At 36.7% G+C, this 19629-nt stretch overlaps 1 protein-coding gene across 2 annotated transcripts in view; it reads right to left on the reverse strand.

The window, feature by feature from the left end:
- Window positions 1-19629, reverse strand: part of LOC150087035 (tetratricopeptide repeat protein 37) — a 702248-nt gene that overhangs the window by 303875 nt on the left and 378744 nt on the right. For both annotated transcript variants that reach the window (XM_090371768.1, XM_090371767.1), the window contains exon 23: window positions 6263-6324. In XM_090371768.1, the coding sequence (XP_090227894.1) occupies window positions 6263-6324 (62 nt within the window). The remainder of the gene's footprint in view (window positions 1-6262; window positions 6325-19629) is intronic.

The following is a 19629-nucleotide window of genomic DNA, read 5'->3' on the forward strand; positions in this document are numbered from 1 at the left end:
CCATGATTAAACCTAGAAATCTAATGTTACTAGTAACTGGGATGGAAATATTAGAGATGTGAAGTTCAGGATCCAGATGGAATTTGCGTTGTCTACAAAAATGGATAGCAACTGTTTTCTGTTGTGATAGCCTATAGCCGTTAAGGCTGGCCCATTGCTGTATTTTATTTAATGATATCTGAAGCTGTCGTTCAATAGATCTCATATTTTGGGAATGACAGGAGATAGCAAGGTCGTCCGCATAAAGGTAAGTTTCTACAGTATTTGGAAGTTTAGTGATAGAATCTATTCTTAGGGCAAAAAGAGTGGCACTCAGTACTGATCCCTGTGGAACACCTTCTTCCTGAATGTAAGTTGCAGAGAGGGCATGTTGGTATCGAACTTGAAAAGATCTAGTGTGTAGAAAATGCTTTATAAATATAGGAAGGTTGCCCCGCAGACCAAGAGAGTAAAGGTCTCTTAGTATGCCATGCCGCCAGGTGGTATCAAAAGCCTTCTCTATATCTATGGAAACCATTACTAGATGTTCATGCTTAATAAAGGCATTACGAATGGCAAATTCAGCCTTAACCATAAGGTCCAGGCATGACCTGTTTTGACGAAAGCCATACTGACTATTGCTCATTAACTGTTCTGACTCAATGAACCAGACGAGTCGACAGTGAACAATTTTTTCTAGAATTTTGCTGAGGCAGCTTGAGAGGGATATTGGTCTATAGCTATGGGGATTGGTTGGATCTTTTCCAGGTTTTAGGAATGCCAAAACAGTAGAATGATGCCAAGAAGTTGGATAGACATTTTCTAGAAAAATACGATTGTAAAAGAGCAGAAGGAGATGCAAAGCTCTGTCATCAAGATGTTGTAGCATGACATAATAGATTCCGTCTGGTCCGGCAGCACCATTGTGGGCTGTTCCGATAGCATGCAAGAGTTCGGAATATTGTAGGGGTTTGTTATACGGCAGAAGGAGAGCAGTTTGGAAGTTAACAGAGTGCTGTTCTGCAGTGTTTTTAATTCTCTGGAAAAGTGGAGTATAAGCTTCTGTCGCTGAGATTTCAGCAAATGTGTTGCCCAAAGCATTTGCGATATCTAAAGGACTAGATAGATCTTGCCCATTACAGGACAGAATTGGTGAAGGTACAGTAGGAAACTTACCAGACAGCTGTCTAATTTTTTTCCATATTATTTTGGTGTCAGTGTTTTTGTTAATGCTTGATGCAAAACGGATCCAGGATTCTTTCTTGGCATGCCTTTGTATGAAGCGTGCTTTTGCCTTTGACTTCTTATAATTTATTAGATTGGGTGTTGTTGGATATTGCCGAAACAAATTCCAGGCTTTATTTTTTGCTTTTTTGGCTTTTGTGCATTGCTCATTCCACCAATAATTATAATGCTTACGAACCGAAGGATTTGATAGTGGTATTGTTTCTTTAGCCCATTTAGGAGATGTGACGTGATGTATTGTGTCACATTATCGATAGGTTGGAGACGGATTTTTTCCTCATCAAAAGATATTGATGACCGGAATTTTGCCCAGTTTGCTCGGGAAAATTTCCATTTTCTGCAGGGTTCAGCTGGAGGAGGCTGTGCTATTAACAGGTTGCATACGATTGGGAAGTGATCACTACCCATTGGATCATTTAAGACATACCACTCAATGGTCGGGACCAGTAATGGAGAACAAATGGAGAGATCTATGGCTGAGGTATGTCCATTTGGGAGCTGAACGTGAGTGTGTGTGCCAGTATTTAGTATAGTGAGGTTTACTGCCTCTATTAGGCTCTCAATGAGTCAACCTCGTCTATCTAATTTAGGATCGCCCCATAAGGGGTGGTGCCCGTTGAAGTCCCCTAAAATACAGAGAGGTGGAGGTATCTGCATAAGGAGATCTTCAAGATCTTTTAAACAGTAGGTGCGGTTTGGCTGTAAGTAGATTGATACTAATGTTATTTCAATATGGAGCGTTATACGCACAGCAACAGCTTCTATGTCAGTTTGAAGTGGAATATGTTTAGTTGGGATCTTTGAATTTATTAGGATTGCTACACCACCATGGGCTGCATTTGTTGTATTACGATCCCTTCGGTAAAGGCAATAGTTCTTTATCGAAGGAGAAATTTGCAAAGTTAAGTAAGTTTCCTGAAGGCAAAGGGCAACTGGAGAAAATCGATTTATTAAATCTTGGATATCGACTGTATTGCAACGAAATCCTCTACAGTTCCATTGTAAAAAACAAGGCATTATTTGTGTTTAGTTGATTAAGCTGATTCTGACTGCTTTTTGAAAGTGACTTGTTTATGGCGTTCCAATTTCTGTTTGTCTTTTTTTGGAAGACTGGCCGACCAGTGTCCATTTCTTCTTCTTCAGCATGGATTTCTAAAATAGGATCTTCTTGTATGGATGTGCCATCTGTATCCATGGTTGTGCCCTGAATATTTTTCACAGTATTTGTGTTTGTAATACAAGATGTGGTAGCAATCACTGATGGAGAAGTTACCGCTGGTATTGTCAGAGGTGTATTATTTGCCTGGTCTGAGAGTTTGGGTTGTCGCATACTTGGTTGTTGCTCAGAAAGGACAGTTCTAGCCCAGTCAGAAATTGATTTGTTAGTGTGAACTGTGACATCTGTTTGAGTGGAGACTGTTTGGTATTTTTTTACTACATTAGCATAGGTAATATTTTTATTTACAGCAGGTGCAACTAGTTTTCTTGCTTCTTGGTAGCTGACTTTATTCTCCACCTTGTATTTTACAATTTTTTTCTCAGATTTCCATTTTTCACAGGTTTTGGAATATGCAGGGTGGTCACCTTTGCAGTTAGCGCACATCATTTTTGTAGCCGAACAATCGCTCTGTTTGTGATCTGGAGAACCACAATTGGGGCAGACAGGAACTCCTCTGCATACTGTTTGAGAGTGGCCATACTTTTGGCATTTATAGCATCTTAAAGGATTAGGAATGTATACGGGCGGATGCGGCAAAGTAAATAACCTGCTTTTACAGAGGCGGGTAAGTTGGGTGTATTGAACGTGAGAATAATATTTCTGGTTGTTATAAGTTCATTATCTTTTTTAGTCATTATACGTTTTGCTTGAATTACATTTTGTCCCTGCAGCTCTTGGGTAATTTCTTCCTCTGTGACATTTAGAAGGTCCCAACTGGATATCACACCCTTGGATGAATTTAGGGTTGCGTGGGGAGATATTTTTACTGCAATGCCAGCAAAGTTTGTGATCTGTAAAAGTTTCTCCGAATGTCTTTGATTCGTAGTTTCCACTAATAGGTCTCCAGATTGCAGTCTCTTAACATTTTTGGGAGATCCTGCAATAGCTTCCAGATATTTTTGAATTACGAATGGAGAGAGTTTACTCATAGGTTGACTTGTGAGGGAGTGGATAATTAGAAATGATGGGCAGGGTTGCTCCATCTGAGTAGTCTTCTGCCTCTTTGGATCATTTCCTAAGTCGTAACTGGAATGATGGTCAAGGTATGTTTCCGTTCTTGTACTCGAAGTCTCTAAGGGTGGATAATTATATTTATCCATGATGGCTCCTTTTGGCCCTGGGGGTTTCTCTTTACCGCCCAGGTTACCGGCCCCGCCACGGGGAGGCAGGAGCAGTGCCGCTTTGTGGCCAAGCGTCGAGGTTAATACAATTAGTAGAGTATCTAAATTAAAGAAAAAGGTGCTTTCCTTTTTCTGGGCTCTCTTCTTATTCCTTTTAAGAAATTAGAGCTACTTAACAGAAATTTTTAATGAATGCGAGATAAAACAAGGGAAAACTCAGTTGCTGTGGAGAGAAAACGCTCTGGAAACGCACAATAATCGCTTAGCCACGGAAACGCTTGGCACCCGGGGCCACAAATATTAATAAAGAAGTAACTTCTATAAGGCAAATTTTAGAATAAATTTTTCTTGAATATTTGTGTAATAATTTTTTTCATGTAATCCGTACCTTTTCTAGAATAGTTTGTTTCTTATGTAATATTTGTTTTTATACTGTAGAATGTTTTGTGATAGTTTTTATGTTATTTTGTGATATGGGAAATATTTCTTACTTTTTATTGACAATATTAAAATTTTATCATGAAAAAAATGTACTCATTATATTTCCCTAGTTGTAAAAAAAAATAATAAAAAGTGGCACGTGTGATGAGCACATGCAGTAGATGGTTTTATGCGAAACATTCTTCATGTTTCTTTTAGGTATTTGGATTTGTATATATTGATTACAAAATAAGAGCTTTTGTATTGTAAATATTTTATTGATCATTCACACATTTCCATAATTTGTGGAAGACAAGGTACAATGGATTTATGATAACTAAAGTAAGAGACGTATACTTACAACTGCAACGTATCTAAATGTCTCTGAAAAACAGTGTCGATTGAGGTACATGATCTGTAGTTGAAGCGATGCGCAGCTGTTGGGGGCACTTAACAATGGAATGCAAGATGAAAAAAAGAAATTGTTGACAAATACTTGTATTGTTACAATCATACTTACTGCAGTAGTAACTGCCGGAAGTATGACTGTGACGTCATAATATTCAAAAATTCTAAAAAGTTATAACTTGGGATATCGTACTGATCACGAAAAATGCATCATGTGCTCTAATCACATGACTAGTGAGTGTGAGCATGGGAAGCACCTCTGGCAGATGCACTGGATGATGTCACTTCTGTGGCCAATCAGATTTAACTGGTAAATACCCCCCAAGGATGTTTCACATCAAAAAGCAAAACTGCGATCCCATTATTAAAATGTTCAGACTCACCACTAATGGGAAGTGGTTTTCAGTGCAATTCCACAACAAAGTGACAAATGGCAAACTGGAAGTCAGAAAACTCTCCCAAAGCCAAAAAAGTCTGTCAAGAAAGGTCAAAAATCAAAACCATGCTCATCACTTTCTACACGAGCAAGGGAATTGTGCACATTCATGCCCAATGGCCAAAGTTACTAAAAATGCCTACTATCTAGACATTTTGAAATTTCTTGAGTCAGACATATTATACTCCTGTGTTTGCTGTTGAGTTCGTTTGCTACTGATCCTACTTTTCCAACTGCTACTGATCCTACTGCTACTGATCTTCCTTTTTAGATTATGGTTAAGTTGAGGTTTTAATTTCAGCTATCTAAATTCATTCTTAGAAGAATAGAAAATTCTAGAATCTTTGTAGAAATGTTACAACACTTTCCAACACTTAATGAGGTGCAACCATAAAGTAACAAGAGTAATTTTATAATAAGCATACCTTTATATAAGTATACAGCAATCAAGTTTATCTCCTTCAAAGTCATTCCTTTGGGAAGGATTACATTTTAACTGGATACCCAAAGGATTTAATAGGGGAACATACTTTCACACTCTTCCTTTCAATTAAAATTTTGAAAATAGAATAACACTGTTGGGGTGATCGGTGTGACAATTTGGAAAAGAAAAAAAAAAAGAAGAAAACAACAAAACTGCATGTTTTTTAAAATTTTTTGTAAATCTGCCATTCAGAAAGTGTTCTCAGTCCCATTAAATAGAATTTTACCCGTTTTATAATATCCAAATAGTAAGTCTAATGAACTGTTTGACTATCACACATGAATAGCAGAAAAATGCCGGATAGCAAACAAATGAACATTGCCTTCAATTCTGATTTTAGAATTCATGTAAGCTTTCTTGACTTTTGAGTAATTCTGACATTCTGCTTCTGGGTCATAGCAATGTACCCAATATTTCATTACTAGTTATAAATATCTAGAAAAGGTAACTGCCTTCTTAAACTCTGAAAGAAAGATCAAAACAAATTTCAATATTTTGCTGCTTTTAGTTTTGACTCAAATCTCCAGTTATATTTAACTACTCAACAGTTATATGTAAAGTTAAAATTCTAATGTATTAAATCTTTCATCCTTGGAACATTTTCATCAGTCTTATGAGTTGCTGGGCATCCATTTCATATATCATCATTAATACCTTGTCTTTTTTTGTTTAAACCATTTAAATACTCTGAATAAAACTTCACCTACATAAACCAGTTTTAATGTTTGGACCATGTCTTAATAACACCATATACAAATTTCATATAATTTCTTCTGAAAAAATTATCACTCAATTTTATGACTCTCCAAATCCAAATGTAGGGCTGTGCAATAAAATAAATCTAATTACTTTCAAATCATACCAGGTATGATATTTGTTATAATATTTGTACATTCAAGTAAACATGTTTTAAATAAAATAAAGGTAGAAAAAAAAAAATTACAACTCACATTTACTTCGACCATAGCAGATTTTATAAATGCATGCTGAGCCAAGCTGTAGTCTTCTACTTCTACAAAATTAGTTGAAATTTATTAAAAATAATTTCATAAATGCTCATAACTACACAGAGAGAGAGAGAGAGAGAGAGAGAGAGAGAGAGAGAGAGAGCTGGGGGGGGGGATTTATATGCAAAAAAAATTGATATTGACATTTTAATAAAAATTAAAATAAACTAACATGTGTCAGCATTGCAATAACACACCATAATTCATTTTATAATTTGTAAAAATTGAAGTAATAGTAATAGCCATATAGCGCAAGGAAGCTACAGGCATTTTCTGCACTGACTGAAGAGAAGGGGGGGGGAACCACTAGTAGACAAGAAAATACAAATCATTTGCTACCCTCCTTAATTTCAAAGTTAACTTTGAAATTAATTATTCAAACTGTCAGCCTCAACTACCTATGAAAGCAACCTGTTCCAGCAATCAATGACTGGACGAATAAAAGAAAACTTCCTACAATGTAGTCTGAACCTCTTCCACTGTAATTTGAATTTATGCTCCCAAGTTCTGTAATTTTCTATAACAGTGAAAATTCTGCCTTTGTTCATTTTACTAATAAACCTCAATCAGGTCACCCCTGAAGCGCAAAGTTACTAAGCTCTGCAGCCCACATATATGGAGTCTTTCCTGAGATCAGAAAAATGGCCACCATTTTTCTGATCTCACCATATAGTTGCCAATCTTTGGACCCCTTTCAAGAAGCTCAATGTCTCTTTTCAGATGAAGTTTCCATAATTGAACACAATATTCCAAATGTGGACATACAATTACTTTATACAGTGGGCTATGACCTCTATATCTCTACAGGATAATGTTCAATAAATTACTGATAGGACACCATGAGCTTTCCTTAATGCCTGTTTACACTGCTCAGAAAACTTCATATCTGCCTGTATTGTAACTCCCAGATCCCGTTCTTCATCTACTGTTTTTAACTCAATCCCATCAAGTGTAAAACTTTGCATTTTGATGCTGCTGCTGTTGATGTTAAAGATGTCTTTACCGGCGTTATTTGGAAAAAAGTGTTACGTTACCTAGAAATCGTTATATAAAATCATCCTGAAGCCTGATGCACATGCGTTGTACTTGATGTTAAAAACATCTTTTTTTGGGCACATGCATTGTACTTGTTGCATGCTATGTTATTTGGTTTTTAGGAGCATTAGCAATTAAGGCCATACTGCTCCGGGGATATGCAGTGGTCATTCCCTGACCTTTCCACATCCTCCGTATTTGGTGGTCACGGGCTCGAACCCCAGTCTAATCAAGAAGCGTGTGCTACGCACTGCTGCTCCTGCCCACCTGACTATGGAGGCACCTTTTTTGCATGCAGTGACACAACAAGTACAATGTACGCGCCCAAGAAAACTCAATTATATGCGACAAGTACATTTGAGCAGTGACGTGCTATGTTATACCGTTATATCAGCATAATGATTAATACGTGAGTGACTGACTGTGCCAAAATCTACAGCCCATCATTCGAAGGAATATCGTGAAAGAAAGAAAGGGAAGTAAATTGAACAACAGTGTTTCGCCGTGCCTGGAACTTCTGAAACTGCCCACAAGAAAACAAGCTAAAAAAAAAAAAAAAGATGAAGGAATATCGTGAAGGAAAGAAAGAAAAGGAAACTGGACAGAAATATGAATCCAGATGAAATTCAACAAGAATGCCTGGGACTTCTCAAACTGCACCCAAAAAATTTCGAGCTGAAATAATGAAGGAATATCGTGAAAGGAAGAAAAGGAAATTAGAAATTCAAACTATTCAGAATCATAATAAAATTCAACCACAGAGTTCTACTGTGCCTGATACTTATCAGAAATTTAAAACTCCAGCAAAACGAATGAAGGAATATCGTGCACAAAAAAAAAAGCAAAGTTAGAAATAGCTAATAATGAGATTCCTGATTACATTTCTATAGTGTCTACACAACAAGTGCAGTGACAATGAGCTAGCAATGAGTTTGAAAAACTAGTGTACAAAAACCCATTTGAATTTAGTTGTAAGGTTTGTGGTCATTTATGGTTTCAATCAGATTTGAAAGCATTTCCAACAACTTCATTTGAATTACTTCAAAATGAATTTCCTTTACAAGAAGTTTCTTTTTTTTTTTTTTTTTTTTTGGTGGTAGTTGGCGCATCGGCTTCTGTGGCCATAATGCACCTCCCAAGGTTTCTGCAGTACTTTGATCCAAGCCTGAAGCGGGATTCAAACCCGCGACCTTTGGGTTGCCAGGCAGGCACTATACCCACCCGGCTAGCCCCGTCGGCTTACAAGAAGTGAGTACTTTCATGATGTGTAAACATGTCATACCTCATTAAAAGAGGGACAGATAACTATGGCCACGTCAAATGGATTTATATATCCAACATATCCTACTGATTTGCCTCCACTTGATGTTGTAACTGAGCGGTTGATATCATCACGATTACCCTTTATGCAAATTCATTGTTTACATTAAGAACATGGACAATATGGGATCATTGGACAAGTAATAAATGTAAATACGTAAATACGATGGTTCATCAACTACCTATTCATCAATTACCTATTACCTATTCATCAATTAAGGTTCTACCGATATGTAGGAGGGAGCTTCTATCAGCAACCTAGGACACAGTGGACATGGCTCTTAGGATGTTCAGTTTAAGAATTTTGGAATTGCGGAGACAGCAGCTTATAATATCTGATTAGTTATATGTACCAAGCTTTATACCAAGAAGTTGAATGGAACCAAAAGCTTGCCTCTTTATTTAGGAGGAGCCAAAAATAAATAACTTTGAAAGAAAAGACTAGAAATCTCTTAAACTACATGTTTATAGAAAGGATGCTTTCAAATCGCTAGATCACTTCGCTTGGCACTTGGGGGCCAATAGAGAGAGTGTAGAATGAGGAATGCTGAGATCTCCTCTGGAGGGGTTGTTTTCAATCTCTTGGGTTGAGAAAAGTAATTTTTTTTTTTTATCATTTTCCTCTAGTCTTGGGCTCGATGGCGAAAAAGGTGGAAACACAGTGTTATTCATCTTTGCTTCTTTCAGCCCTGGGGGAGTGAATTTCTTTAACCAGGTTCTTGGCCCTGCCACAGGGAGCCAGACACAGTGCTGCTAGACCAAGTAGTATAAAAGTTAGTATGTTAGTTTAAAGGAAAAAAGAGAACAGTGGTTTTCCTTTCTGAAACTTACTTACAGTTCATAAGACTCAGTTTACTATAATTAATTGGAAAGTAAGAAAACTTTTACAACTGAACAAAACTATATTCTTTCAGATAATGTTCTAGAAATCATTTAGAAAATCACTGGATCATTATATCGCTTGGCACCTAGGGTTGCATTTTGCTGCATTAAAAGCTGCCACTTTTCTGACCAATCTTGTAGACTGTTCAAAGTCATCCTGAAGGAGCACTGCTTCGTACTGATCATTAACTACTCTACCAATATATTTAGGTTGTCTGCAAATTTTGACATCAAGCCTTCTATCCCATCGCCAATTTTGTTTATGAAAATCAGAAACAACAATGTCCATGAACCGAATGTTGGTTGGAACCAACTTCTGACTTTACACCAATATGAAGGATATCCATTAATGACAACCCTCTGCCTTCTGTCCTGCAACCACCCAGCAATGCATCTTAGAATTTTTCCAGTAATCCCAACATGTTCCAGCTTATACAATAAACTCTCATGAGTGACTAAGTCAAATACCTTGCTAAAATCAAAATAAACTATGGTGAAATTATTCCCTACATCCGCTCATGAGTAACTGTCAAAACAGTTTACTAAGTTAGTTAAACATATTTCCCTTAACAAAACCATGATGTGTGTTATTCATTGCATTCCTACCAATGTAGTTACCAACTTTGCTCTTGGAAATGCCTTTATGTATTGGTGATATGTTGGCACTACTCCAATCTAATGGAATCTCTCGAGTCCAAAGATGCCCTCATAATCAACTTCAATGGTTCAATACATTCTTTGGTGGCCTCCCCCAAAATTAATCGGTGTATGCCATTAATTCCACGAGCCTTACTTGCCCTAATGCTCAAAGATTTTTCTAATAGACAGTCATCTGTAATTTAGAAATCACTAATTTCATATGACTCAGCCTCACTTTGAGCATTAGGGCAGCCTCTTCTCAGCATGAAGGGTTCTTTCTTCAGTAAAGACAGATGAAAGTACTTGCTGAATTCATCCTCAACATCAGCTGGGTTGTATAAAATTTCCCACATGCAGTGCACAAAGGTCCAATCCAATTCACCTTTTTCTTCCTTGTATTCACATACTTCAAAAATTCCTTCTCCCCATTCTTTGCTCTCTTAGCCAGTGCTTTCTCATACAATACACAGCCTTGGCCTATCTAAACTTATCTGTGGTACTAATACAAATCAAAGTTCAGCTGTTATAGGATCACTCTGTAACTGTCCCATGCTATATTTTTCTGCTCTTTTTGAGGCCAGCTCTGCATCTCCTCTTGCAATAATTTCTTAAAATTATGTATGTGTTCTGTGATTTTTGCTGTACAGGTTTCATAATTCATGTGTATTCTCCCTCACTCTGCAATTCACCACATTAAAAGATGCCATACAGCAACTTAAACTGTCAAAGTCCCACTTCTAAAATTAAAACCCATGCCTTTAACTACAGCAACATTTCTTCATTTTCCAACTGATAATTGAATGATCACTACCTGCCAATGGTTCATGTTCTTTAAGCCCTGTGATGTCATCTAATTCATGAAATGATGAGGTCAAGAATATTCTCCCTCTAGTAGATCTATATTACCCATCTCTGCCCCTACCTAGCAGTTTCACTGAACCTTTAAGGTATTCTCAATGACACTGGCAAAAATAGTTACACCACCTTTGTTCAAATGAATAACATCTGTGCAAAATAGGTTCCTCGTACCTAAAAGTGCTGGCTACGCTTGCAGATTCCCTCAAGTCTTAACTTAATCCACAAGGCTTTCAGCATGCAATCCCTCCTACCATGTCTGGGTAGAATTGTCGACATGTAAACATTCTGACCTAACTTGTGGCATTTTTTCAGGTTGTATTTGTTTAACATCATTTGTCCTCACATGAATAATAATGCTCTCTTTACCACCCTTAAAACCAGGCAATCTTTTGGTAACATCACCAATTGTTGCCCCTAATAAACACACACTCCGGTTCTGGTCCACCTATCTTTATTATTACAAAAAATATTACATGTTTCCCTGACAATAGTCTCCCAATAAAACTAAATCACCTTAAAGCAGAGAAATATAGGCACCAGCTTAGCATTTATGAGTGCTTGAAGAGCAAGGTAGATGCCCTTCCAGGAATTAAAATTGGGATCCATCAAGTTCTCAGCTGCCCAACTCAATCCAAGAGCTCACACTTGTGCATCAGGCAACACGCAGGCAATCTTGAAGACAGAATGTGCTGGTTCAAAAGTAGGTTGTTGTTGTTGTTTTGATTTTTAGGAGCATTAGCAACTAAGGCCATATTGCTCCGGGATATGCGGTGGTCATTCCCTGACCTTTCCACATCCTCCGTATTTGGTAGTGACTGGCTCGAACCCTGGTGTAATCAAGAAGCGTGTACTACACACTGCTGCTCCTTCCCACCTGGCTACGGAGGCGCATCAAAAGTAGGTGACAGGGAAATGTAAAATATGTTGTCCAAGAAGGATAGATGAAATAGGACCATGGTATGTCTCCCAGGGCCAAAAGCAGATGATGTTGTAGAGCAGATATCATTTTTAAGGGCACAAAAGATGTTGTACACATTGGAACCAAAAATATTAAGAGTAGAAGATCTGAGGACTTATTTTATACGTACAGAGCAATGTTGAGAACATGGTGTGAGTTAGGGTTAGATTTGAAAGTGTCTGCAATTCTGGCCAGATATGGATCTGGAGGGAGTACATGTTGATAGCCTTTTCAATCATTTTGGCCCTTGAGAGAATGTGCAAGGTTCATGGGGTAGAATTTTTCTCAGTGTGGTCTATGCTTCTTAACAGGAGAGACTATTTTTACAGGGATGGGATGCACTTAAATAAAAGGGGTGCAAGAATATTTGCTGATGCCATGGAGGCATGAGATAGGCAGGTCTGAAAACTCCTAGCTTGGCGGGATACACAAACTAATAGATTAACTAGAGCCGCAGGCAGAAGTGTAGGTGATTCTTGCACTGCTCCTAGGGAAAAATGAAGCAGCCTGAAAAGCAAAGTGTCTCGGATTTCAAGCCCTGCTCTGGGTCATCATAGGATCAGTGAATGTATGGTATAAGGATAGCTTAGGGTAAGAACATGTGCTTGTACACTTATGTTAGGCACATTGTAAATAAATCTGATGTATTTTAAGTACTGTTTGAGTCATCAAATGCAGTGATAATGCAGTCATCAATGCAGCAAGTTATGCAGAATTTCAATATGGAGAGTATAATGCATACAGGAAGGACAGACGGGAAAGGAGGGGTGGTACGGCTATGCTCTTAGTTAAGAAGCATATTAAACCTAAAGGAGTGCATCCAGTCGGCATGGGTGACCAGTGCAATGCTAAGCCAGTCAAGTGTGATATAATCACTGGGAAAACAAAACTGAGAGTAGAAGTGTGTTATTTGCTGTTTGATATACTCATCAGTGTGATGAGTATATCAAACAGCAAAACAGAGTAGGGTAGTAAAGTAGAATGTCTTATAATGGGAGATTTTAACTTTCCAGATAATGGCTGGAATTTGTGGCTTGGTTGCGCACACACGCACACTATGAAGACTTTTTTTAGATTTCTTGAATGACTGTTTTCTAGAGCAGCATGTTAAAGAGGCAACAAAGGAAGCAATATGCTTGATTTAGTTATCAGCAATGATTCTACATGCATTAATAATCTGCAGATAAAAGACCCAAGGAGTGACAACGATCACAGTGTACTAAATGTGGAATTTAATTAAAGACATAACTACTCTCAATGCTAAAGTGAAAGGCTTTTGCTTTTGAAAGGTTAACTAGTGGTCTCAGACAGTTTTTAAACTCTATGCAGTGGGACCAACTGATGATGTTACCAACAGCAAATTTTAAATGGGAAGCATTCAGGGAAGTATTCAAAGAAGCTACTAAGCTTTTCATACAAACAAAGTAATACTGTTCAATGTAGACCTAAATGGATGTCAGATGAACTACTGAGACACGTAGCAGAGAAGAAAAGTACATGGTATGCATACAAAAAGCCTATGGTAGATATAAATTAGTCTGTAATCAAGTCACAAAGGAGATTAGGCATGCTAAGGCAGATTATAAGAAGTCTCTGGCAAAGAATGACAAGAAAACCAGCAAAGACTTCTATGCTTACATTAACAGTAGAAGGAAGGAGTTGAATCACATTGTGCCACTTGATGTCTATGGGTTAACTATTGATGACCCTGCTCAGGTTTGCTGTCAAATTGAATAGATATTTTGCATTCATTTAGAATTCTTCATTCACACATGAGGAATTCTATATCAGAGGGGATGTCAGAAGTTTATCAACCTCCAAAGGGGAGTTAAATGACTTTGTGATACCTGAAAGGAAAGTGGAAGAGATATTGGCCAAGCTTAAGATAAAAAGGGAACCTGTGGTAGAAGGGATCTATCCTATCATACTAAGGGAGGCAGCAAAGGAGGTGAGCAAAGCTTTAGCCATAATTATGAGAGCATCCTTGGATTCAGAGGAGGTCCCCATGGACTGGAGATGTGAAAATGTATCCCCAATTCATAAAGGGGGTGTGGGAACTGGGGTTTCTTACCATTTACTTTATTTATCTTTTTACACGTGGTTATACCCCATGCTTTGGAACCCAATTTTGGTAGATGTGTATTCTTTTTTTTAAATTTAAGTACAACTGGTTTCTCACCCTTCCAAAGCTCACAAGCTACCTGACTGCTATATTTATTCTTTCTGTTACAGAAGATTCTGGGTACTGAGGATATATTTAATCTCCTTGTACAGGTTTGGACTTATTGCAAGTTTTTTTTTTAGGGGAGTGTATATTTCTCTTAGAATAATGAAACACTTATTTAAATTTCTAAACATAACAAAGGTTTATTTCCATATCAAAATTTACACAGTATTATCTCATTTAATGCTAATAAATATTATCTCCACCTTCCTTCTGCAAATCGTACAACCTACTCTTAATTAAGGTTAACTTCAGGATCAATAAAACTTCTTTCTACCTCCTTTTTACATTTTCTTCATACATATCTTTAATTATACCATTTAGTTAAATTTGTAATCATCCCTTCCTTCTGCAAATTGTACAACACTACTTTTAATTAAAGTTAACTACAGGAACAATAAAAACTTTCCTTCTACCTCCTTTATACATATTCATCATAAATTTTTTTTTTTTTTTTTTTTCCCAAATAATCTAAAATTTTCTTTCAAATCCTCTTGTACATGCAACACCTTTCCCCTAACAAACTCAGACTATACATCTCTCTGAAAACAATCCTTTTACTTAAAATACTGCTCCTCTAGCCAATTATCAATTATCAATCAAATATCTACCCATCTTTTTTTTTTTTTTTTTTCTTTCTTTCATAAACATATACAACTTTGGGATACATATATTTTCCCTAGAGCACTCATACAACATAATCCTAAGCATATAACATATATTCTACACAATGCCATTATATCAGAGATAGATAATATTCTCTCTCTCTCTCTCTGTCTCTCTCTCTCTCTATCTTCATCTTCCCACCTAACCCAGTTTCTTGCTATTTATTAGTGTTCTAGGGCTATCTCAAGCTATCCCGTCGACAAAGTAACAATTATCAGTCCTGAGCAGATTTTAACAATTAATCTATTTAATTGTTGGGGACTTACTTTTTCTTGCCCTTTCTTTATTTTGCAGCCACCAGTAGATTGATCTTCCACTTTTCTTCCACTACATTTGTCTTTCCTCAATTTGAATTTATGCCCTCTCAGATGATTATTCTAAGCAAGAGGAAGAATCCCATCAGCACTGAGCATGGTCAAACCATTCAAGGCTTTATACACTTCTATCAGATCACCTCACTGGTGCCTAGTCTCCAGACACTGTAATTTGCAAAACTTAAGCCTTTCTTCGTAAGAGCAACCCTTCATTCTGTTCACTAACCTTGTTGCCCTTCTCTGTACTCGTTCCAGCAGCTCTAAATGCTTCTTGAAATGAGGCCTCCAGACTTGTATACAGTACTCAAGGTGCGGCCTGACCATTGCCTTATACAAGGGAATAATCACCTCCCTATCCCTGCTAGAAAAATTCCTGTATATCATTGATAACACACAATGAGCTACTCTTGCCGCCTGTCTGCACTGCTCAGAGAACTTCATATCTGCCTGCACAATTACCCCTAGGTCCTTTTCATTCTCTACCACTGTCAGTGTAGTACCACAGAGTTGATACTTAAACCTTTCTTCATAAGAGCAACCCTTTGTTCCATTCACTAATCTTGTTGCCCTTCTCTGTACTCATTCCAGCAGCTTTACATCCTTCTTAAAATGAGGCCTCCAGACCTCCATACAGTACTCAAGGTGTGGCCTGACCTTTGCCTTATACAAGGGGATAACACCTCCTTATTCCTGCTAGAAAAATTCCTCTATATCATTGAAAGACACCATGAGCTACTCTTGCAGACCATCTGCACTGCTCAGAAAACTTCATATCTGCCTGCACAATTACCTACAGGTCCTTTTCTTTCATTACCACTGTCAGTGTAGTACCACAGAGTTGATACGTTACTCTGGGGTTACTGCTTCCCATATGTAGTACTTTACATTTGTCAATGTTAACTACATTTGCCACCTCTCAGCCCATCTGTTCAACTTTTCTAGATCCTGTTGCAGCAGTGTACTGTCATTAGTGTTGTTAACAACCCTGCCAACCTTTGTATCGCCTGCAAACTTGGACATTAAGTTTGATATACCATCATCAATATTATTTATAAATACAGAAAACAACAATGGCTCCAACACTGAACTCTGAGGAACTCTACTAATAACATTAGTCCACGATGAGCAGTGTCCACTCTCTGTCTTCTCCCACTCAACCATCCCTTTATCTATTGCAGCAATTTGCCTCTAATACCACACTGTTCCAATTTGTGCAGCAGTCTTCCATGTGCAACAGTATCAAAAGCACTTCTAAGATCCAAATATATTATATCAAAGTTATTCTTGCATCCAGTTCCTTTGTGACTGCATCATAGTATTGAATCAAATTGGTCAGACAAGACTTTCCCTTAACAAAACCATGCTGTGTCTGAGCTATAACTGAATTCTTGTCAAGATGATCCTGCAGTGCTTCTTTAACCAGTGTCTCCATTAATTTTCCTGGAACAGAAGTTAAACTAATAGGTCTATAATTACTTGTGTCGTCCTTTTATCCTCCTTTGTGATTTGGGGTCACATTCGCACATCTCCAGTCCATAGGTACCTCCCCTGAGTCCAAGGAAGCTCTCATAATTATTGCTAAGGGTTTGCTTACTTCCTTTGCTGCCTCATTTAATATAACTGGATAGATCCCATCCACCCAGGTGCCTTTTTTTATGTTTATCTTCAACAATTTCTCCTCCACCTTCCTCTCAGTTACTACAAAATCATCTAGCTCACTGCGAGAGTTTAATTCACCTCTGGCATTTCCCGCCCTGAATAACTCCTCATGTGTGAATGTAGATGCAAAATACTCATTTTGTTTGTTAGCCAACTGAGCAGGATCATCAACAGTTGAACCATCAATACCCAGTAAACCAATCTGATTCATCCCTTTCCTTCTAGAGTTTGCATATAAATAACTCTTTGCTGTTTTTCTTTGCATCCTTTGCCAAAGATTTCTCATAATCTGCCTTTGCCTGCCTAATCGCCTTTGTGACTTGGTTTCAGACCAGCTTATATCTATCTTAGGCTTCCATGTCACCCATTAATTTATATGTATCCCATGCATTTTTCTTCTGGGTTGATGTAGCTTCTAAATGGGCAGATGTAGCCAATTATTATGTGAAGGTTTCACCCTGGATTTGTTATATTTGTCAGTGCAACCATATTAATGTAGCTTGTGTGGTGGCAAGGTATTTACTATTAAGTTGCCAAATTTTATTCCAACTTACCCAGTCATATGTATTTTTATTGATGGCAGAAGTAAAACACATCCAGGATTCTTCTATTATTTTGCATTGAATGTACAACGATTTTTCTCTAAATTTTTTATACCAATAAGATTATCAATAGTGAGATATTTTCGGAACAGATTACTTGCCCTATGCCTTTTTTTTTTTTTTTTTTTTTTAGCTTTGCTGCATTCAATTTACCATAAAGCAGAACATCTTCAATGTCTACAAGCAGTTCCTGTAGTTACAGCTCTGGTTGCTATTAGTATCTGATTTTAATGTGTAACAGCATCTTCTCTATATTGAGAATATATGATTTGTTCATCCAATATAATAAAAATTGCATACTATTTAATACTAATATACCCAGTCAACTTTCAGAAGCTTCCACTTTATTTTAGTTTCAAGTAGAGGGGTATCATTAGTAAATAACTTAGAGATTACAAAAAAAATTTATTACTGCTAAATGGATCCATAAGCACTATCAAAAAATTTAGTATTACAAACCCATTTATATTGAAATTAACTTATTTTGATCCTTTGAACTTTGAATTACTGTATCTTGTACATGATTTCATGATGGCCAAAAATTAATGTTAAATCTCCTTAACAAGGAAAGAATAACAAATATATTTGCCTATTAATGAAGCTTCCTAATGTACTCCAAATTTTAAGAATACAGTTTAATCTGATAATACAAAGTTCGAGGAATCTAAATTTTCACATTTTGTAATAACGAAAGTTTTAGAATTTTTTTTTTTTTATTGGTATATACTATATATCTAAGAATAATAAATAATAATAATATCAAAGATAAAATAATTTAAAAACAAAAGCCTTGTTTAACAATACAATAATAGGAATAACACATTTTTTAAAGATTTTATTTTATTTGTAAGTTAAACTAAGATTAAAAAAAGTAAGAGATTACCTCAATCTTTTTCGTGGAATGCTTCCAGACAATTCTCTCCAAATGTAATGAATAAAATAAGATGAAAAAAAAAAAAAACGAATTAATGAATTCCCTCACTCATAGAGACGTGCAACGGAATCGAAAGCCGAGAGCCCAAACCCGACCCCGAAACACATCAAACCACTGCAGCAAGACCACGAGTGTGAGAAGGCATTGTGTCAGAATAAATTCCAATTCCAATAATAAATAATTAAAATAATGATTAAAAAGATTAAAACCACAATTAAAAAGTTAAAATCACAATTAAAATTTGGATGAACACTCAAATTAAACGAAATGCAAAGCTGTTTCCCTTCCTTAAGCAGACCACGCTTTTCGGCTGATTTTAATCTTTTTAATTGTGATTTTAATAGTGATTTTAATTATTTATTATCGGAAGTGGTTTTAATTATTTATTCTGACACAATGTCTTCTCACACTCATGGTCTTGCTGCGGTGGTTTGATGTGTTTCTGGGTCGGGTTGGGCTCTCGGCTTTTGATTCCATTGCATGTCGAATTTGGTCGTGTCTCCACGAGAGTGAATTCATTAATTCATTTTTTCATCTTATTTTATTTGTTACATTTGGAGAGAATTGACTGGAAGCATTCCACGAAAAAGATTGAGGTGATTTCTTACTTTTTTTAATATACTGAAAAATCGTGGAAGTCATTGAGCCTTGCAGCTCTGAAATTTTTTACTACTAATTTTTTGTTAAACTAAGAGAAAAGCAATTAATGGAAACAAATATTGTACAGTATATATTTTGATATGAGTATCAATATTTCAGTATCACAGTAAAAAGAATTGCAATCTTAATATAAACAAAACAAGACATACAAACCATTAACTTTTTAATAAATTAATCTAATTTAAAGAAAGAATCCAATGTTTGTACAGTTTTTGTTCTATACGCATTTTTAACTACAGCCACACATGATCAAATGCAATAGTTGTTTCTTTATCAATGTTAACTGCAGGCTAACACATTCTCTATTATGCTCAATGCATTTTGGGCATCTTTTTTAGATGGCAGTATGTGTGCTTCTTCACTTTTGCTGTCGCTGGTAACAAAAACATCATCATTCTGCTTGGTCCTCAGCAGCTCTTCTGGTGTTGGCATTTCTGTGGCAGCAACTTCATCATTTACCATCACAAACAAAACCCATATGCTCCTTCAAATTCCCCTATTTCTCAATGTTGCTATCATAATCGCTGCTAATCATTGAAAAACATGCTGGACTATGTTT

This window comes from Mastigoproctus giganteus, chromosome 4 (assembly GCF_048544385.1).
Source record: "Mastigoproctus giganteus isolate SK-2022 chromosome 4, ASM4854438v1, whole genome shotgun sequence".
Classification (NCBI taxonomy): domain Eukaryota; kingdom Metazoa; phylum Arthropoda; class Arachnida; order Uropygi; family Thelyphonidae; genus Mastigoproctus; species Mastigoproctus giganteus.